Source organism: Entamoeba nuttalli (assembly GCF_000257125.1).
Source record: "Entamoeba nuttalli P19 unplaced genomic scaffold asmbl_8811, whole genome shotgun sequence".
In the NCBI taxonomy this organism is placed as follows: domain Eukaryota; phylum Evosea; order Mastigamoebida; family Endamoebidae; genus Entamoeba; species Entamoeba nuttalli.
In genome coordinates, this window is record NW_008579314.1 from 1 (window position 1) to 19,349 (window position 19,349).

Below are 19,349 nucleotides of genomic sequence, written 5' to 3' on the forward strand. Positions count from 1 at the left end.
GGATATATCTAATAATTGACATTTTTTTTTAATATATTCTTCTTTCTTTTTATTCTTCCTTTATTTCTTTTTTCATTCTTTCAATTATCTTTTTGATTGAATATACTTCTTAGTTATTATCATGTTGTTTCTTTTACCTTCATATTTTTAACTATTTCTTCATATTCTCCTTTTCCCATTTACTTCATATCCTTCATATCCTTTTTTTCTTTATCATTTCTTGTTAGTATTTATGTTTGTTTGTATAACAATTACCATCATCATATTTACCTGTTTCTTATTTATTTTTCTTTCGATTTTTTTATCATGCACATTGTTATGCCTTTTATTATAATTGACATTCATTCTCTTGTATAATGACGAATTTCTATGACTTGTTTGTTTTTCTTTACAATAAACAATGATATTACTCAATAATAATTGCAATAATAATTGTATGTTTTGTATAGTAAAGAATCTTAATAAAAATTAAAAATGAAAAGAAATAAACAAAAAACTTAAAAGTATACTTCACGTAAATTAGTATGTGTGAATATGTTCGTTGGAGTGTTGACTATATTGAGCAAAATGCAAAACATGTCAAAGTTAATCAAATAAAATTAAAAGAAAAGATAATTCCATTACTAGAAAAGATTGAAGTTGAAACCTTTGATGAGAGTATTCACCAAGCACCTAATGACATTGAATCACGACTAAGATATATTTTAGTTGTAGACGCATTAAACTTTTGTTTTTGGCCAACCGAAGGGTTTGAATATGATGATTTAACAAAAGGGTTGTCACGTCTTGAACACGACCACCCTGAAGTTTTTGAGCCTAACCAAATGAAACATGTATCCAGTTGTTTACTCTCTCAGTACTTAGTTCATAACAACCGCGTTATTTCAAATATTGAAGAACGAACTCGATTGATGAGAGAAGTAGGTGAAGTTTTGTGTAATAGGTTTGACCAAAAGGTATTAAATTTATTAGAAGAATCAAAATATGATGCCACAACTTTAGTTTCTCTTATTGCAAAAGAATTTCCTGGGTTTAGAGATTCAACCATTTATAAAGGAAGACAAGTATTCTTTTATAAACGAGCTCAAATTGTAGTTGGTGACATACAAGGAATGTGTGGATGTATTAAAGGGTTGGAACAATTAACGGGATTTGCTGATTACCGTATTCCTCAAGTATTACTTGGATGGGATGTTCTTGACATAGAAGATCAATTAAAACAAAGGATTCTTGATAAAAAAGAAATTCCATCTGGATCTGAAGAAGAAATAGAAATAAGATGTACTGTATTATCAGCTATAAAAATGATTCAAGCTATATTCCTTGAAACCAAAAATTCATTAATTGAAGGACATCGCATTGACTGGTTCTTGTGGAGTTATGGAGAAAAAAATAAAGAACAACTACCACCACACCACCGAACACAAACCATTTTTTATTGAGAAAAAGGATATTCGTAATTAAACTATTTAGTCAAACAAAAAATCTTTAAGTTTCATTTCATTAATTCACTTAAATTGAGTTCAATTGTGAAACAAAATCTTGTAATTTCTGATAAAGTTTAGAACTTGAAAGCACACTTTCATGTAATCTTAGGAAGGTAAATCCATTTAATTTCTTAGAAGCAACTTGATTAATAGTTCTAGATAAAGCCCCTTCATCAAACCAAAATTCATTACTATTACCCATCATATCAAGTGCGTTTTCACCTCTTTTGTCACATTTAGTTACAACACCAAATACCTCAGTAACAAGATCTTCTGGTCTACTCTTTGGGTCTGCTTTTAAGTCTGTTGGATTAGCCATTTCTAAACAAGTAAATGTAAATCGTGCCCCATGTTTTCCTAAAATATCGTTGATTTGAGAATAAGTAGAATAGCCATTAACTTGATAATAACCAGCGGTTGCTTCGGCAGCATGAGAAGAACTACCATACCACCAATGAACTCCGGAAACTTTAGCTGCGAGAGGAAGTGAGGTTCCAAAAGCTTTTCTAGCAGCAATTATTACACGGTCAGTGTGGTTGAGCATAAGTTGAGTATAAAATTCAAGGAAAAATTTACCATAGTCACTTGCATAGTTGTTTGGTTTATTATCATCAAAGAAATTAGTATCACTTGGCTTACTATTATAAACACCAGCATCCGTTGGTATATGTGCCCATTCACTATGTGACTTAGCTTCAGCAGCACGTTGTAACAAACTAAGAGAGTTTGAGTCACTCACTTGGAACTCTCCAATGCCAGGGTATTGCCATCCATTAGCAGCACAGTATGATGGATATCTAATTTCTCCCGATGGTCCAACTCCGATTTGTATTTCATCAATAACACCATCAGAAATATAAGACTTAAATTCAGTACTAAAAGCGTTCATAAAGTCATAATAAAAATCAATTGGTGTTCTTCCACCTTCAACAGCAACATTGTCTAAAGCAAAATTAATATACTCATCATTTACATTTCCATGAGAATCTTTAAAGAAACCATCAAGTTTCTTTACAGCATCAATTGCCCATTTAGGAATTGGAATATTACAAGTATCTCCAACATTACCTCCACATTTATGGAATGACATAACAGGTTGGTATTTTAAACCAACATTCTTAATCATTTCCACTAATTCGAGATAATACTTAAAGTTATAATTTTTTGGAGATGTTTCCACTAATCCCCACCAAACATCTCCCATAACACCAGTAAATCCAGCTTGTTTAACTTTCATTAATTGAGATTGTAATAATGCTTTATTTTTAAAACCAGTGCTTGATATAATATCTAATTCAAGCATTCCATTAACATCAACAGCAGAACATCCAAAGATGAATGTTAAAAAATAGAGTATCATATTTGTTTTTAAGTTTTAAGTATATTTTTCAAAGATTTTATTTGTTGTTGTAGTTATTCATTTTAATAATAATTTATTCTATTATTTATTCTATTTCAGTTTATGTTTTATTTAAAATAAGAGATATTTGTAATGATAAATTAATTGAAATATAAGTTAATTTTCATAGAAAATATCTTTCTTTCCTTTCTTTGATTTTTTATCTAATAAGGCATCAGCCTTTTTTTCTTTGTATTTTTCTTTCTTTTCTTCTTTAGGAGTAGGAGCTTCACCTTCTTCTTCTTCAAGCAAAATTTTACCGTAGTTTTTAGTTTGCTTTGAAACTTTATTTTCTTCAAATGAACTAACTTTCTTATCATCTTTTACTTCTTTTTCTTCATCACTATTTTCATCATTAAGTCTTTGTTTTTTCTTTGGTTTCTTCTCTTTTACAATTTCTTTTTCTGCCTTCTTTTCCATTTTTAATTTCTTCTCTTCCATTTGTTTTTGTTTCTTTAATTCTTTCTCTTCTTTCTTTAATTCTTCTTTTGTTTTTGATTCGGTCTTTACAGGTGGTTGTGCATTAAGAATTGTGATAGTTTTATTTAATGCATTAGCTAATTCGTTAATCATTTCAACTATTTCTTTTTCATTTTCATTTAATACTTCTTTTTTGAGAAGAGCTTGTGCTTTTCCTTGAATAGTATTTGTTGTGCTTATAATATTTTCCATTAACTGAATCTGACTGAATCTTGAAAAGATCAAATACTTCGTTTTGTTAAATTCATTTCTTTTATATTTTGTAAAGCCATTTTGATGACAATTTGAACAAAGTCTACCAAAGTTACTTTAATACATAAAATAATAATTTTACACTTCATTTTAGTTATTTTGACTTCAACGATTAGTTATTTTCTTATCTATTTTATTTAAACATTCTCTAAAAAATCAATTTTAATATAGGTTGTTAAGCGTCTTATTTTATTTCTTTTAGAAAGACAAATCTTTATCATTTTTAATACAAGTTGTTTTTTACTAATTTTTAATGGAATTATAATTTACTATAAGCACACTTATTATTTTGTTATTTATTTAATTGTAAGGATATTTTCTTCGTTTTATTTCTACAGTTAGGATATTTCTATTGTATAAAATAAATTTGTTATCATTTTATTTGATTAATACGTTATATTATTTTATATTTTTGTATTGTGAAGTAATAGGTTAAGACTATTTTTATTTTGTTGATTCCTTAAATACTTTCTACAATATAAAATCTATTATTCTTCCTTATTAATTGACCTATGAAATAAATTTATTCTCTTCTTATAACATTTGGATATAAAGGAATATTTTAATTTATTCTATAATTTTACAGTTATTAACTCTTTCATTATTTACTCTTTTAGTTTAAATAATATTCGTTTGATATTATTCCATACCTAATCTCGATTCAACAGTTATCATTTTTGACTTATGTGTAAGTTATATTGGTTATAGTTTAGTAAATCTATTTCTATTTTATCTATTCATGTTGTTAGCTATTATTGATGACATTCTACAAGATAACTTCTTATTTTTTATCAGAAAAATTAACAAATATCAATACAAACATATTTTAAACACCGAAGGAAGATTAAGGTACAATGTTTTTCAGTTTTTGTTGGAAACATAAAAAACATTTAGTTCAAAGAAAAAAGTAATAGAAAAGAATACATTCTTCACTAAAGTAGAAACAAATACCTTCTAATCTCTAAAGAAGTGAAAACCCAAAACATAAGTAATAAATAGAGATTATCTAGGAAATGGTTGAAAGAAACTAAAGAGTAATAAAAGTATAAATGACACTATAGAATATAGATAAAAAAGAATTTTAAGACGATGGATGTTATAAAATGATTATATTAATTACAAAAAAAATAAGAAGGATAATCAAAAAAAGAAAAAGAACCATTATAATTACTCAAATATATATATTAATGAATTCATTCATAATATTTCTTAAAATGAAATATATAATAAATGATTTAGTTTAAAATATATAAATTAGTACATATTCAAAAGAATATGTTATACTGTATATCTTAATTAAAAGAATGAATATAATTATGTTTCATATAAATATTAATATAAAATAAATAATAAAAATAAATAACAATAATTATGATGAATAGAAAAATTAAATACTGTTACAAACAATAATAATAAGGTAATGAACAAATATAACAAAAATATACTTAGGTAAATAATAACTTAAAATTAATTAATGAAAAGCAAGAATAAATAGACAAAACTACTTACACATACACTAAATAATTACTTACTTTGCTAAAATATATATATTCAAAGTCTTTGTCCTATATATTAATGCCATTATCGTTACTCAGCTAAAAATTAATTTTGCTAATTTACTTTTAAATATAATAAAGAAATATTAAAAATTTAGTTCTAAAAAAAGATTAAAGAAAATGCGATTGATAAAAGTATTTATATATTGAGTGAATAATTTCTATGACTTATTTATAATATTTAAAGAAAAAAATTAAATAACAAATCTTAACAAAGATTGAACAGTATATATATATAGAAATCTCAAAAAACGAAAATCTGTTACTTAAAGAAATTAACAGGAATTTTTTAAAAGGGGTATAAATCTTAAAATATCAAAAAAATCTATTTTTATATCTTTTCAAACTTTCCATTCTCTTTCTTATTTTTTTTTTCTGAATTGTTAGTTTGAATTATCAAACCTTTTATCTTCATTTTAGATTATTTCTGTTTAATAAAGATATTCATTGGCAATAACTAATAACATTTGTAATAAAATCTTTATTGAATATTGATGAAATAATAACAAAACTAGATAATTTCAATATTATTTATAAATTTAGAACTTCAAAACAATTTTATTAATATTTTCATATCCAAAATTATAAAAATGAAATTTGTCTCTTCTCTAAAAAAGACTAAAATTTTAAAAGACTATGGGGTAAAAAAATATTGAAATTTACAAGAATAAAAATAAAAAAAATTTGAAATATTTCTTTAAAAATATTTTAAAATAGAAAATAAAAATATAAAACTATTTTTATCCGTACAAAGAGTAAATGTTTAACGTTTTGTAAAAATATTTTTTTTCATAAAAGATTAGCAAGTCTTGTAACCGTTATACTCAACTTCATTTTTTCGCTATTTTTTTACTTTTACAAAATGGTTTGTAGATGATCATTTAAACTCTCTTATCTTAATATTTATATAATATCAGTAAAGATGGCCTTTACAACATCTATTGGAAAAAGACCATCTCCATTAATAAGAGACATCCAAACGCCTTTAGACCTAAAAGATTGTGATTTGGAAATTATTCAAATCCTTTCAAAGACTGATACTCATGATGGAAGTTATGTCTATGTTGATGGAGACGGAGTTATCTCCAAATACAGTAAACCTATTGATGATGAGTTGTTATCATTAATTCATTCTTCTGACTTCTCTAATTAGTTCATCTTATTCTTCTTAACTCTATTTATTTTATAAGCTTTTTATGACTTTACTTCCTATTTTATTTTGATTTTATATCGATGAATGAATTTATGATTCATTTTTCGCAATGTATAACTTAATAATTAAACACTTTAGTCTTTAACTCTTAAATACTGACTTTAAACAAATCAGAAAATAAAATTACAACTTGATTGGTAGAATATACTATTAATTATAGTGTTTTATTATTTATTATATAGTTTTATTTATGAATCTTTTTATGTAAGTTATATTGAATTCTCCTAAAAAAATAAATAAATTAAGAGTAAATTTTATAATGAAATCAAATAAAAATTCTAAACAAATTTTATTGAATCAAAACTTCTTTAATTTTTTTATCTATTTATCAAACCTTCACTTTTCTTTTAGTGAATTAGATCAAGTATTTATTATCTTCATCTTTTTTTTCTCTTTCCCTTTATGACCTATTTGTTTGTTTTTTATTAACGATTTAAGTAATTTTCTTTTTCTTCCGTTTTATTCTTTATACATGACTATTTACTATTTTAAGTTTATTGTACAATGAAAGAAAATTTTAACTTCTTATTCACTTACATAAAAATTAATTAAAATAAAACCCATACATATGACACATTTATGATAACCTTTACCAATTTTCATATTATGAATTTTAACCTTGTTGTTAGTACTTATCCTAAATATCTTGACTTAAACTTCTTCATTTAATTTTGTGGTATTGGTACCTTTGTTTTTTCTTTGACCATTACTTAGTTTTAATATCACTCATTCAATCGTACTAATTATTATATTATATCAATAATCTAATTCAATACTCAATAAAAATAATACTAATAAATTATATTAAGTATTTAACTTCCTAGAGTTATTACCACAGTTTAATTACCAATTTTACTTTTCATTTTAGTTATTTGTTACTATATAAAATAATTAATAAGTTAAATTTATCTTTTTAATAAATTGAGTTTTTTTTTAATGAAAAAGATTAAATCATACAATAAAAAAACTCATTTATTTTTTTAACTCATCTATTTTAAATGTAAAAAAAGATCTTTAACTTTGATAAACAAAAGATTGATAAACAACTATTAAAAAGAAATTTAATAAAACAAAGAGATATTAAATTCTTTGAATCAATGACCTTCTTGACTTTCAAATTTAAATTACTTGAACTAATTAAAAAACAATAAAATTAAGAAACTAATTTTATTTAAAACAGAATAATTTATAAAATGAAAATAAAATTTTAGTTCTTTTTCTAAGTAACTCAAAATATGAACGATTTAAACATAATATTTTTTTAATAATTGAATGAATGTATCATTTATTGTAACGAAATTAAAACAGAACAAAAGTATTATTATTGATCATCTTCTTCACCTACATTTTTTATTTGACAATCAGTAAATTGAATTGATTTGAGAGTATTTAATACACTTGTCCGAATAGCCTCAGTAGTCTCTGGTTTAAATTCAATACATGAAATTCCCATTGTTACTTCTTCTAATTGAGTCAAATTAGAATTAAAAACAAGTCTTAATTCCCATAAGAATCTAAAATATTCTTCGGGGTTTTTACTTGTTGTTTCTTGTTTTCTATAATGAATTAAATATGTCTTTTGTTGAAGAATACAAGCCACTTCCCAAAACATTGGTTCTATTTATTATAAATATTATTTCATTTATTTCTTAATAAAATATAACAAACGAGAGTCTTTGAAGAACAAATTACCACAAACAATCTTTAAATGCATTGTAGAATTTGCAATAATTTTTTGATTAATTGCTTTTAAAAATGTAATAACAGGTGATGGTACTTCTTTATTTTCTGTTTCTTCTACAAAAACTTTTTTTAAAATTTTTATTAAAAAGGTCTTTTGTACGCTCATGTCTTGGTCATTGACTATTGTTTCATTCCATTCTTTTTCTACTTTTTCTGCTTGTTCTTCCCCTTCAAGTAATTGAGTAACGCAAGTAATAACTTGAAGACAATCACCAGCATTACTTGTTTTATTAACAATTCCATCTTTAGGAAAAAGAGTATCATAATTCCCTTCAGATACTTCACGTACAATAGATAAATGTTTTAATAACCGAGGTAAATCTCCAGCAATTGGAAACGTCTCAAAACTACAATCAGTAATAACTCTTCTTGTACTTTCTTGCCAATCAGGAAGGCTTTTCATAAATGATGAAATACTAACACTACCTCCTTGAGCGTATGATTTTCTATTTGGCTCTTTATATTCTTTCTTTTCCACAACAGCAACAGAGTGTCTCTTCTTCTCATTTTCTTTTTCCTCTTTCCTCTTCTTCTCTTTTTTCTCTTTTTTTTCTTTTTTATCTTCTTTTTCTAATCCTTCCTCTTCAAATTTTGCTGATTTTGATTTTTTCTTTAAAAAGGAGAATATCCCATGTTTTTTTTGCTTCTTCTCCTCTTTGTCTTCCATATTTTGTTTAATTTAAGTTCTAATTTCCATATGAGAGGATCAAGTTTTCCTAAAACTTAGGAACGATAATTTGTTGAGGCTATTTCAAAAAAACCAAAAAAAAATATTTATTTTAATTCAGTATTTAAACAAATGAAAAATATTACGTTCACTATCTCACCTTTCCATTTTCTAAAAAGATTTAACGTTATCTTACTTTTTTGTTATTTTAATCTCGATCTTAAGACATACTAATTCCCTTGATGAATATCGCACCAAATGGAAAGTATATCGTTGATGAAGAGATGTTCATAGAAACCGTAAAGAATATCATTAAAAGAGATTATTTCCAGTCATCTGCTGGAGAAACACCAAACCTCTCTCTGAATGAATACCTATCAAAATATACAACTGAAGATGATGAGTCATTCAGAAAAATTTCTTTCAAAGAATTAAGTCTGTTTGCTCAACAAAATCAAATGGAATTTGACCCAATATCACGACAAATTATTTGTCCAAATCAACTTTTCTTTCCTGCTTCTTCTTTAAGGAAAGTTCCAACAAACAACCAAGACCAATTAAAATATAAGAAAACAGAATTACTTGTTGATTCATTAAAAATTAATGAAACTAATGAAAAATTACATAAAATAGAGAATATTCGTCATTCCCTTAAACTTAGTCAGGAAAAAAAGCCAAAGAAAACAGTTTCGAAAAAGTCATCATTTTTATAATAATTTAAGCTTTCCAGTGATTTGGTCAATAATAGAAACAGGTGCAGGACCAATTCCAAGAACAGTAATAGATCCAGGGACAACTTGTGTTCTTCCAGCATCACAAATTTTTTTCGTAATTAAATTAGATTCTTCTGCTTTCTTTTCTAATTGTTCTAATTGTTCCAAGTTATCTACAACCAGTGCAATCTTAGCTTGACCATAATATCTCCATGTATTTAATGAAATTGGGTCATATTTTTGTGCTTTAAGAACACAACCAACAGCAGCATGACCACATTGTGCTGCAATTTTACCTTTTTGCATTTTTAAGTCTTTTCTAACTAACAACACCATTTTATATTCTTCATTAGTATTTGCTATTTTATCAGTGACTTGACTTACAGACTTAATACACTTTTTATTTCTTTTTAACAACAACCAAATAATAACAATTGTTTGTAATACAATAATAGTAATTAATATTTCAACATTCATTTTTTATTTCAAAGTTAATACTCTTTTCAATAAAACCCTAAACCCAATTCAGAGACATATCACAAATTAAGTATTTTAATTATGCAGTATAGTTTCTAGAGAAATCATTAAGTGCATTTAATATCCATTTATAATTAGGTCGTAGTTCTGGGTGTTGATTCCAACACTTTGTTATTATTCCTATTATTGCAATAGGTATTTTATCTGTTGGAGATAAACGATGTCCAGAAAGTACAAACTCTTTAATTTCTTGTAGTGACATTTCACCATATGGTTTCTTTTTATTAAAAATATGATACATCGTCATACCGAGACTATACACATCGACTTTTGCATCATATTCTTGTTCTTCAATAACTTCAGGTGCCATATACTCAATAGTTCCAACACATTCATTTGTACGTTTTCCATTTTCTAAAACAATGCCACAAGAAAAGTCATGTAATTTGATTAAAGGGAGCCCCATAGTAGGTGAAGCTCTTTTAACTAGTCTTAATTTACTTGGTTTAATATTTCTATGGAGAATATTTTGAGAAGATAAATATTGTAAAGCAGTAACTAAATTAATACAACATCTTGTTAAGAATGGAATAGATAACTCACAGTCTAAAAATTGTTCAATGTTATATTGTGTGTCTGCTTCTAATAACATGAAGTTTGAATGAAAATTTAATCCAATTAATTGAACTATTGAAAAATGATGAATATCCATATATATTGATGTTAAAGCATTAAAATCTTCTTGTACATCATTAAAATTAAATATAAATGTAGGCTCCTTATTATAAAGTGCTTTTTTTCCTGTAACTGTTCCAATTTTAATAATATCTTCTTTATTTTTTGAATGTTCTAAAATAGTAATAAAGTCTTTTTCATTAATTGTATTTGTTTCTCTTTTTATTATTATTTTTGAGTCTTCATGTTGAATTAATTTATTTTTAATTTGAGGTTTACTTCTCATATCTTGATTTACTAATTCAGTTTGTTGTGGGTGTATTAAATTATCAAAAGGTTCTAATTCAAGAATAACTTGTTTGGAAGATACTTTAGGAATAACACCTAACATTTGAAATCTTAGAGTTAATGAACTTGCTTCATTTCCAATAAATGCTTTTTTTTTAACTTCAAATGTAACACTTCCAGTTAATCCAACTGTAATAACTGTATTAAAACAGATAGTAATTGTAACAGACTTTGTACTCTGTCGTTTAATTTTAATTTTTTCTTCATCAACTTCCATTGTATATTTAGGACTTGTACTAACAACTATTGTCATTCTATATAATTCATCAGTTTTATTTATAAATGTAATTGTTTGTTGTAAAGGAACTGATTGTACTGCGTATTGATGACCAAATGTTAATTTTTGTATTGGCTAAAAGAGTATAAGTATTTAGTAAATTTTTTGGATGTAATTTAAACTGTCTTAAAAATGATAAAAGATTTTGTTTTGACAGAGTCATAACTTATCATCCTAAAAAAAAATAACTAATAATGTTATTACAAACAGGACTTAATTCAAAAGGAAATTTTACTTGGGCTCTTGGTCCCATAGAAGATGTTCGCGATTCTTTAGACAGTGACATGTTAAGAAAATTATATTGAAGATTTTTTAGTTTATTTTTGGTATTTTCAATTAGTTTCTAAACTCTTCGTTTTCTTTTTTTAGAATAGAGCGAAAAATTTTATGTTTTATATAACAATAAATTATTTAGAACAACACAATTTATTTCTGTTATATTTATCGTTGTTTAAAAGATAAAGAAGTTGTTAACGATGTAATGAACCTGTTTTAAAAGCATTAGTATATAATTTTGAGAAATACTCCATCCCAAAAGAATTTTCAGAGAAATAAGAAGAGTTACAAGGGGTGTCAAGAACTAATAATTTAGGTTCAATACCTTTTTGATGAGCAACAAATGTTAACATAGCATTTATCATCAGTTGATTAAAAAAATTAAAGTCCGGGTTTTTAGCAATAACTTCTCTTGTAATATCGTCAATATCAAGCCATGCAATTTTGTGAATTTCCATTCTAGTTTTTGGATGAAATGGTGTTGTTAAAGGAATGTGATGACAAAAGAAGTAAGTAACTTTTTTCTTTCCCATAATAATCTCAATTGGATTTTCTTTGACTAAAAAGGGAAGTACATTAAATCCAATTTCTTCTTCTACCTCTCTTACAGCACAAACTACTGGATCTTCTTTAATTTTCATTTTTCCTTTTGGAAATCCCCAACGAGTTGTTCTAAATGCTTGAACTGCAAGAACATGTTGAAGGTCTTCATCCATTAATATTGCCCCATAACATGGGATAGTTGATTTAAAGTTATTAAAGTCACTTAGAAGTATATCTGGTGATGTTGTATTTAATTCATTTTGTAATAGACTTTGTGTTGGTACACAAAAAGCTATTTGTTTTACAAAGTCAATAAATTCAAGACGAGGTAACTCAGGATATAATAATCTGTAAACGTCAATATAATACCACCATGCTTCTTCTATCATTAATAATTTATCATTAAAACTAGGGAGTTTATCAGGAACAAATTCTAATATAAGTAATTGTAGGACTTTAGAAAGAGTTGGAGGAGAAACAGCATTAGATGAAAATTCAAATATTCGCTTCATCTGTAAGAAAAAAAGAAGAAATGATTAAAAGAAGATTTTTTTATAAAAAACTTACATTAAATTAGAGAATGCATCACACCAATTATATTGTTGTTTTTGGGATGAAGCTACAAAATTGTATTGTTTTTCATTAAATTCTACAGCAAATCCATTAATAATAGAACCTATATTTTGGATAAGAGAAATTATAATATGGTCTGTAATAAAACATCGATCTACTTCTTCTAATATAAAGCCTTTTAAAAATTCAACATTTAACCCACTAATTTCTTGATAGAACTTAGCAGTTAACGCCTTCTTATCTAATACTTTTCCTTGGAATGTTTTAATTTTAGTAATAATAAACATTGTATTAAATAAGAAACATACTCTAATAATATCATCATGTACTTTAAATTTCTCTATATCAACTGGTTTTAAAAATCCAAAATATAACAATTCACAATGACCATCAGGTATTTCTATTGTTTTAATAAATAATGTTTTTACAAATCTAACTGCATCACAACGTTCTGCAGAATTTTTTTGACGGTCTATTTCATCTTCAATTCCTTCTATTATTCTAAGTGCACTTTGTACCGCTAAATTATCAAAATGATTATTTGATATGTTCATTGCAAGTTCTCTCATTAATTGTGGATAAACAGAAAAATGAGAAACTGGAGCTAAGATATAAGCAGAAATAGGTAAAAATGAATTTACTACAAATGATGGATTGTTTAGTTTTTGAGAATTGATATAATTGGTTATAGAAAGAACAAGAGAATCAGTCAATTCTTTTGACTGACTAAATACTGGGAAATGGTCAACAAAATATGGGCATCTTAATATATAATTTAAATAAACCCTTAATGTTTGTGCATATTTTTCTAAAATACTTCCAAGTGCAATGCATGACTTTCCTTCAGCATCTTTAATAGGATCTGAATAAGCCCTATCTAATTCATCAACAATTTTCTTTGTTAACATTAATATTGGTTCAAAAAGTTCTTTAAATTCTTTTGCAAAGTCTTTCATTATTGACCAATTAATATTCTTTATATAAACTTCATTAAATTCATTAATAATTCTATAATATTCTCCTTCTTTAACATAAAAATCATAACACACTGTCCTATACATTTCATAATTATCTTTGACAATAAGTGATGTTTTTCTTTTATCTTCAATTTTATTTGGTATAAATTGAATGTATTGTAACTCTCTTTTATCTTTTTTCTTCTCACTTTTTCTAATAGACCCTCGTGGAGTAATTATTGCAGATAATGATAATGGGTTTTGGACATATCGACTAAACGTATCAACAATCTTTTGAGTTAATATAAATCTTAATTTTTGTTTTTTTCTATTAACAATTTCTTTTATTGTCTCAATAAACTGAGTGATATCATCTTCACTAGGTTCATTTGAATCCATCATCTTAACAATACGTTCTACTCTTTTATTTTGTTCTTCTAAGGTCCAAACTCTTAATTGTTGGTCTTGTATTGTTTGTTCTAATTGTAGCTTTTCTTTCTTTAATTCTTCAAATTCTTTAGAACTAGATGTGTCTTTTGGTGGTTCGCTGGCTCTGCCTTTAAAAGAGTCTGTTTTAATTATTTCTATTTTTTCTATTTCCTTTTGTTTAGTCTCATCTTCTTTTTGAATTAATTCCTCTTTCTGTTCTAACTCGACTTCTCTTCTCCTAACCTCACCTTCATGTTCTCTAATTTCATTTTCTCTTCTTTGAATATCATCTTCCCAAGACTGAAGTTCTTCTTCTCTATTTTCTATTTCAATTTGAACCACAAGAACTTCTTTTTCCTTCTGACTAACTTCTTCCTCTTTTTTCTTTAGTATCTCTTCTCTTTGTTTTAACTCTTCTTCTTTTTCTTTTAATTCATGATCTTTTTTACTTCTTGGTGTAAGATTATCAATATTCTGATTAATTCTAACTAATGGCTTTTTTACTTTCATAGTTAATTCTTCATGGGAAAGTGTCATTTGCTGGGATGAAAGAATACTTCTTGATCGTTTGGTTGCCGGAGAAATGAATAACTCATTATGCTTAGAACTTGAAATGTATCTCCTGAGTGGCATCTTCATTAGCCTGTATGGAGTACTTTGTGTTGACATATCTTGATGGAATTCATCCAAAAAATTAGCATCACCTACTGACCGAGACATTACATGTGAAGTTTTACGGTGAACAGAAGGGGCATTACCAAGATGTGGTACATTCTCTTCCTCTAATATTAAAGCATGTTCATTATTTTCATACGACGAGACTAATGGTTGTTGGTCTAGTCTGTGTACTACAAAATCATCACAACTATTAAACTGGTCTATTTGAATAGGTAGTGTTTTTTTTGAAGGAACAACTATATCATTTTGAGTGTGATAAAGTTTTTCTTCTGTTTGTTCAGAGGGTTGGTAATCTTTTATAACAATTGTATTATTCAGGGGAATAGTTGGAATAACAGAATTATCAGTATAATAATGATCAGGTAATTCTGGTGTTTTTGTTTTATTTTCATTATCATCTATTTGGTGAAGAGACATTTCTTCATTAATTGTATTAAAAGATAAAGAAGGGATATTAGAAAGAGTATGACTGTTAATATTTTTTTCAATTAATTCAACTTTTTCATTAATACTTTTTTGGATAAGTGAATCATTTGATTGTTGTATAGATATAACTGACAACTTAGATTCTATTTGATTATTTAACTTAACAAGATTTTGTAATTGTAATTCAATCTCATGTAAAGTTGATTCTTTCTTCACAATTGAACTATGTCTCATTTTTTCATTTTTTAAAGTCCTTACTTGTTCCTTTAATGCTTCATTATCTTCATTTAATTGATTTACTGTGTTTGTCATTTTCATAAATGCCTCTTCCCATTGAGCTTTCCCTTCATTCATAAATTTGTAATTTTCTTGAATCATTTGTACAATATCTTTACCAAAAGAAGAGGTTTTGCGTTGGTGGTCTTTCTTCATCTTATTCGAAGACATTGTCGCAATCACTGACCATACTTTTCTTACTTCACTCAATTGTTGTATACATCGTATTTCATCATACTCCGTATCATTGTTTAAAATAAATGTCCATAAAAATTCTTTAGAAAGACCATTTTTCTTAACATCAGGAATATCCTTCATTTCTTTTTCTTTTTTATTCCAAAACTTAAAAGCACCAAGAGAAGATGGTTGAGAAGGAGCTGCAACTGGCTCACTCATCAAAGTTACAATCTACAGATCTTATAAAATCGAGGTTTTGATTTTTAAATGAAAAGAAAAACCTTTTCAAATTTTCAATTTTTTGAACAATATTTAAAGAAATGTTATTTTAAAAAAATTTATGTTATTTATGATAAGAAAGGATAAAGATAAGAAGAAATAAGTTTAGAATTGCGTTTAAAATTAAAAAAACGAAAACTTAACAACTTTAAAAAGAAAATGACTTGTTTTAATATAAACCAACCTATTTTCTCTGTTGATTTAGAAACAATTATGTCCTATCAAAAATCATCTTATCCAAACGTTTCTATTCCTATTGCTTTTTTATTAATGAAAGACACAATTATTGCATTAGGTGGTAATAAATTAGAAGGGCTATTTAGAGTCCCAGGAAAACAAGATGATATCGATGGTTATAAAACATTATTTAATGAAGGAAAATATGAAATTTATAAAGAATGTAATTGTCATACAATTGCAAGTTTATTTAAATTATTTTTGAGAGAATTACCAACACCTATTATTCCACCTATTTATTATGATAAATTTGTTAATGAAGATGTTGTTGCAAAATTAGATGAAAGTCCAGATAAAGTTATGGAATTATTAAATTTATTACCAAGAATCAATAGAGACATGTTTATATTTATTATTGACTTTCTTCAATTCTTAGTTCCATTTGAGTCATTAACAAAAATGGATATGGATAATTTAGCAATGGTTTTTAGTGCTTGTATGATTATAAATCCTGACCTTGATCCTTTTAGTGCTTTAACTAAAACAAATTTAGCTAAAAATTTAATTTATGAAATGATTCTTCATATGCCAAAATCTGCTATTCAAGAATTAGATTTAAATGTACAAGGATATACTAGTGGTAAAGGAATGGTATTATTAGAAACAGACCCTATTGAATCTTTAAAAGAAGAGACTGAATCAAAAAAAACTAAAGACAAATCAAAAAAACAAAGCGGATTGTTTAGAAGTCGTGCTCAAACTAATTCTAAAAATTCTAAACATCATAATAAACATGGAAGTGAAGTTATTTCAATGTTGTCTAAATCAACTACATCTACTTCTGGAGATAAGTCTGTTTCTCCACGTTCAACTTCACCTTCAACACCCTTTTTATTAACTCCTTATAAAAGGGCAACTTCAATAGAATCATCAAATAGCGAACAAACAACTGAAAATAATTCTTCAACCCCTGTGGCTGGTTCTCCTTCTAATGTTATTAATTCTCCTAGACAAACATCTTCTACACTAGTACTATATGATATATTCAAAGCACCAGCTGCTTTACTTAGACCAACTTTTATAAAACCAAATTGAATTTTCTATAAGTCTAAATTAGAAAAGGAATTAACACAAACCTTTGTCTAGTTAACAAAAAAGTGATTAATAGTTTTTTTTATTTCTTTTCTTATTTAACAAAATAAATTTTAATTAAATAGAAACAGAAAAACCTTTGATATAGAAGAACTAAGTCAAAAGACAGTGAATTACTTGAAACTAAGGTATGAAGCTTATTCATCATCTCCCATATCAGAAGTCCAAAGTGTTAAATTATCTCTTAATAATTGCATAATAAGAGTAGAGTCTTTATAACTTTCTTCTGGAACTTCATCAAGTTTTTGAATAGCTTCATCAAATGCTTCTTTAGCAAGTTGGCAAGCTTTGTCTGCATCATTCATAATTTCATAATAGAAAACAGAGAAATTAAGTGCAAGACCAAGTCTAATTGGGTGAGTTGGAACAAGAGATGCAGCAGTGTCAGTTGCTTCTTGATAGGCAGCAAGTGATTTATCAGCAACTTCTTTTCTTTTCTCATCAACAGTAAATTCAGCATAATATCTATAGTAATCACCTTCCATCTTTTTGAAGAAAACCTTACTTTCAATTGAGGTAGAATTTTTTAACAAGAACTCAGTAATAATCTTTAAAACATCATCACATTTTTGTGATAATTCTTGTTCGATTTTTGCTCTGTATGTTTTAATTAATTCTACTCTTTGAGTATTTCCTTTAGCTTGTTCTTTTTGTTCAAGAGATGATATAATTCTCCATGAAGCTCTTCTTGATCCTACAACATTCTTGTAAGCAACACTAATAAGATTTCTTTCTTCAACTGAAAGTTCAGTTCCCATTTCAGCTACTTGCTTCATATATTGAACCATTTCTTCATATCTTTCACTTTGTTCAGCAAGTTTACTTAAATAAACTAAATCTTCGCGTGAAGTCATCAACTGTTGATTTTAAGTTCTATCATCGGCTTCATATACCTTTAGTCGTTTGACTTCTAGTTCTTTTGTTATTTGTTTTACTATTCTCTTCATCCTATTTTTATCCAATTCTTATTTTAGTGATTTCAATGACTTTTTATAAGATTGTTATTTTTCATTTTTGATATAGCTTTTTAAGTTCTTAAAATTTTGTTATTATCTAAAATTTGTTATATATAGCATTATTTAAATTGCTATTTTAAACGTCCATAGTTTAAAAAATAACTGTTTTTTGTAATGATTGCTCCTATAATTTATCTTCGTTTTACCTTTTAATGTTTTGTTTCTTTTATTAAGCTACTCAATAAATTAATAACACTAAAATAATAAAGAATATTTCACAAAAACATATAAGTTCAATAAACTTATTATAAGGTTACTAATCAAGAAGAAAAATAATAAACAATAATATCAGAAAAAGAGGTTTTGTGGTATTAAAGAAAAAAGAAAAAAAGATTTTGTTATTATTTTTTTATTGGATAAAGATTGTCATTATATTAATTATGAATTGAATTAGTCTATCAAAGAAACTCTTTTTATATCAATTATAATTTATTTAGACTGTTTGAGTTCAAAAGTTTCTGATACGAATTGTTTAAGTAAAAATATGTTTTGTTATAAAAACTCTTTTGCGGTGATATTATTTTGAGAAAGATTTCATTTTGCTTAAAAACGTTTCAATAAATCATGGATTTTATATCTGCTTCTTAATAATTCTTCATTTAGTTTTTTGAAAAGATTTCTTTTTTTATTTTTATAAGATATGAGTTTAAGACAATGATTATTTTGAAGAATCTTTTCTTAGTATATTATTTTCTTTCATAAGATTTTTTTAGATATTGTTAATTTTTTATTATTGTTGACTATTGTCTTTTCTTTTCAATACTAAAACGATTCTTTTAGAATTGATTGTATGAGGCATTCAGAGTTTGTTTTAATTTAAGGGGTTTTATCAATTGACTTTGATCAGAACTTCAAATTCCTTTTGCATAAATAGATTGAGAAAAAAAGATTAAAAATCTTTCTACTTAAAAAATCATGAAGAACTTTTAAATAGATAAATAAAACACAATGCAAGAAATCATTGATCAATTTGCTATTGACAAAGAGAAGATGGAAATTATTGTTTCTAAACTTTTAGAAGAGATGGAAAATGGACTTCAAAATAAACCAAGTACTCTTCAAATGCTTCCAACGTATGCTCCTATTCCTACTGGAAAAGAAGTT

General features: G+C 26.0%; 11 protein-coding genes across 11 annotated transcripts; 3 read left to right on the top strand and 8 right to left on the bottom strand.

The window, feature by feature from the left end:
* Positions 1-524: 524 nt before the first annotated feature.
* Positions 525-1,442, top strand: ENU1_189400 (hypothetical protein; the record flags this gene model as incomplete). Its single annotated transcript, XM_008861749.1, has 1 exon — positions 525-1,442. One exon carries the CDS (start codon positions 525-527, stop codon positions 1,440-1,442), a length of 918 nt encoding a protein of 305 aa, XP_008859971.1.
* A 70-nt stretch (positions 1,443-1,512) lies between these two features.
* ENU1_189410 (beta-amylase, putative) lies at positions 1,513-2,847 on the bottom strand (the record flags this gene model as incomplete). Its single annotated transcript, XM_008861750.1, has 1 exon — positions 1,513-2,847. One exon carries the CDS (start codon positions 2,845-2,847, stop codon positions 1,513-1,515), a length of 1,335 nt encoding a protein of 444 aa, XP_008859972.1.
* A 156-nt stretch (positions 2,848-3,003) lies between these two features.
* On the bottom strand, positions 3,004-3,558 carry ENU1_189420 (lysine and glutamic acid-rich protein 1 (KERP1), putative; the record flags this gene model as incomplete). The annotated part of the gene is made up of 1 exon (XM_008861751.1): positions 3,004-3,558. One exon carries the CDS (start codon positions 3,556-3,558, stop codon positions 3,004-3,006), a length of 555 nt encoding a protein of 184 aa, XP_008859973.1.
* Positions 3,559-7,708: 4,150 nt separating this feature from the next.
* On the bottom strand, positions 7,709-8,797 carry ENU1_189430 (hypothetical protein; the record flags this gene model as incomplete). Its single annotated transcript, XM_008861752.1, has 2 exons — positions 7,709-8,004; positions 8,056-8,797. The coding sequence occupies 2 exons, from the start codon at positions 8,795-8,797 to the stop codon at positions 7,709-7,711; spliced, it is 1,038 nt and encodes a 345-aa protein (XP_008859974.1).
* A 707-nt stretch (positions 8,798-9,504) lies between these two features.
* ENU1_189440 (peptidyl-tRNA hydrolase) lies at positions 9,505-9,987 on the bottom strand (the record flags this gene model as incomplete). Its single annotated transcript, XM_008861753.1, has 1 exon — positions 9,505-9,987. The coding sequence occupies one exon, from the start codon at positions 9,985-9,987 to the stop codon at positions 9,505-9,507; it is 483 nt and encodes a 160-aa protein (XP_008859975.1).
* Positions 9,988-10,066: 79 nt separating this feature from the next.
* ENU1_189450 (protein kinase, putative) lies at positions 10,067-11,573 on the bottom strand (the record flags this gene model as incomplete). Its single annotated transcript, XM_008861754.1, has 2 exons — positions 10,067-11,362; positions 11,496-11,573. 2 exons carry the CDS (start codon positions 11,571-11,573, stop codon positions 10,067-10,069), a joined length of 1,374 nt encoding a protein of 457 aa, XP_008859976.1.
* A 184-nt stretch (positions 11,574-11,757) lies between these two features.
* On the bottom strand, positions 11,758-12,618 carry ENU1_189460 (mutT/nudix family protein; the record flags this gene model as incomplete). Its single annotated transcript, XM_008861755.1, has 1 exon — positions 11,758-12,618. One exon carries the CDS (start codon positions 12,616-12,618, stop codon positions 11,758-11,760), a length of 861 nt encoding a protein of 286 aa, XP_008859977.1.
* Positions 12,619-12,669: 51 nt separating this feature from the next.
* Positions 12,670-15,840, bottom strand: ENU1_189470 (hypothetical protein; the record flags this gene model as incomplete). The annotated part of the gene is made up of 1 exon (XM_008861756.1): positions 12,670-15,840. The coding sequence occupies one exon, from the start codon at positions 15,838-15,840 to the stop codon at positions 12,670-12,672; it is 3,171 nt and encodes a 1,056-aa protein (XP_008859978.1).
* Positions 15,841-16,059: 219 nt separating this feature from the next.
* ENU1_189480 (RhoGAP domain containing protein) lies at positions 16,060-17,172 on the top strand (the record flags this gene model as incomplete). The annotated part of the gene is made up of 1 exon (XM_008861757.1): positions 16,060-17,172. The coding sequence occupies one exon, from the start codon at positions 16,060-16,062 to the stop codon at positions 17,170-17,172; it is 1,113 nt and encodes a 370-aa protein (XP_008859979.1).
* Positions 17,173-17,366: 194 nt separating this feature from the next.
* On the bottom strand, positions 17,367-18,083 carry ENU1_189490 (14-3-3 protein 2, putative; the record flags this gene model as incomplete). Its single annotated transcript, XM_008861758.1, has 1 exon — positions 17,367-18,083. One exon carries the CDS (start codon positions 18,081-18,083, stop codon positions 17,367-17,369), a length of 717 nt encoding a protein of 238 aa, XP_008859980.1.
* A 1,110-nt stretch (positions 18,084-19,193) lies between these two features.
* ENU1_189500 (hexokinase 1, putative) lies at positions 19,194-19,349 on the top strand (the record flags this gene model as incomplete). The annotated part of the gene is made up of 1 exon (XM_008861759.1): positions 19,194-19,349. A coding segment is annotated over one exon (156 nt), but the record flags the coding sequence as incomplete, so codon positions are not given.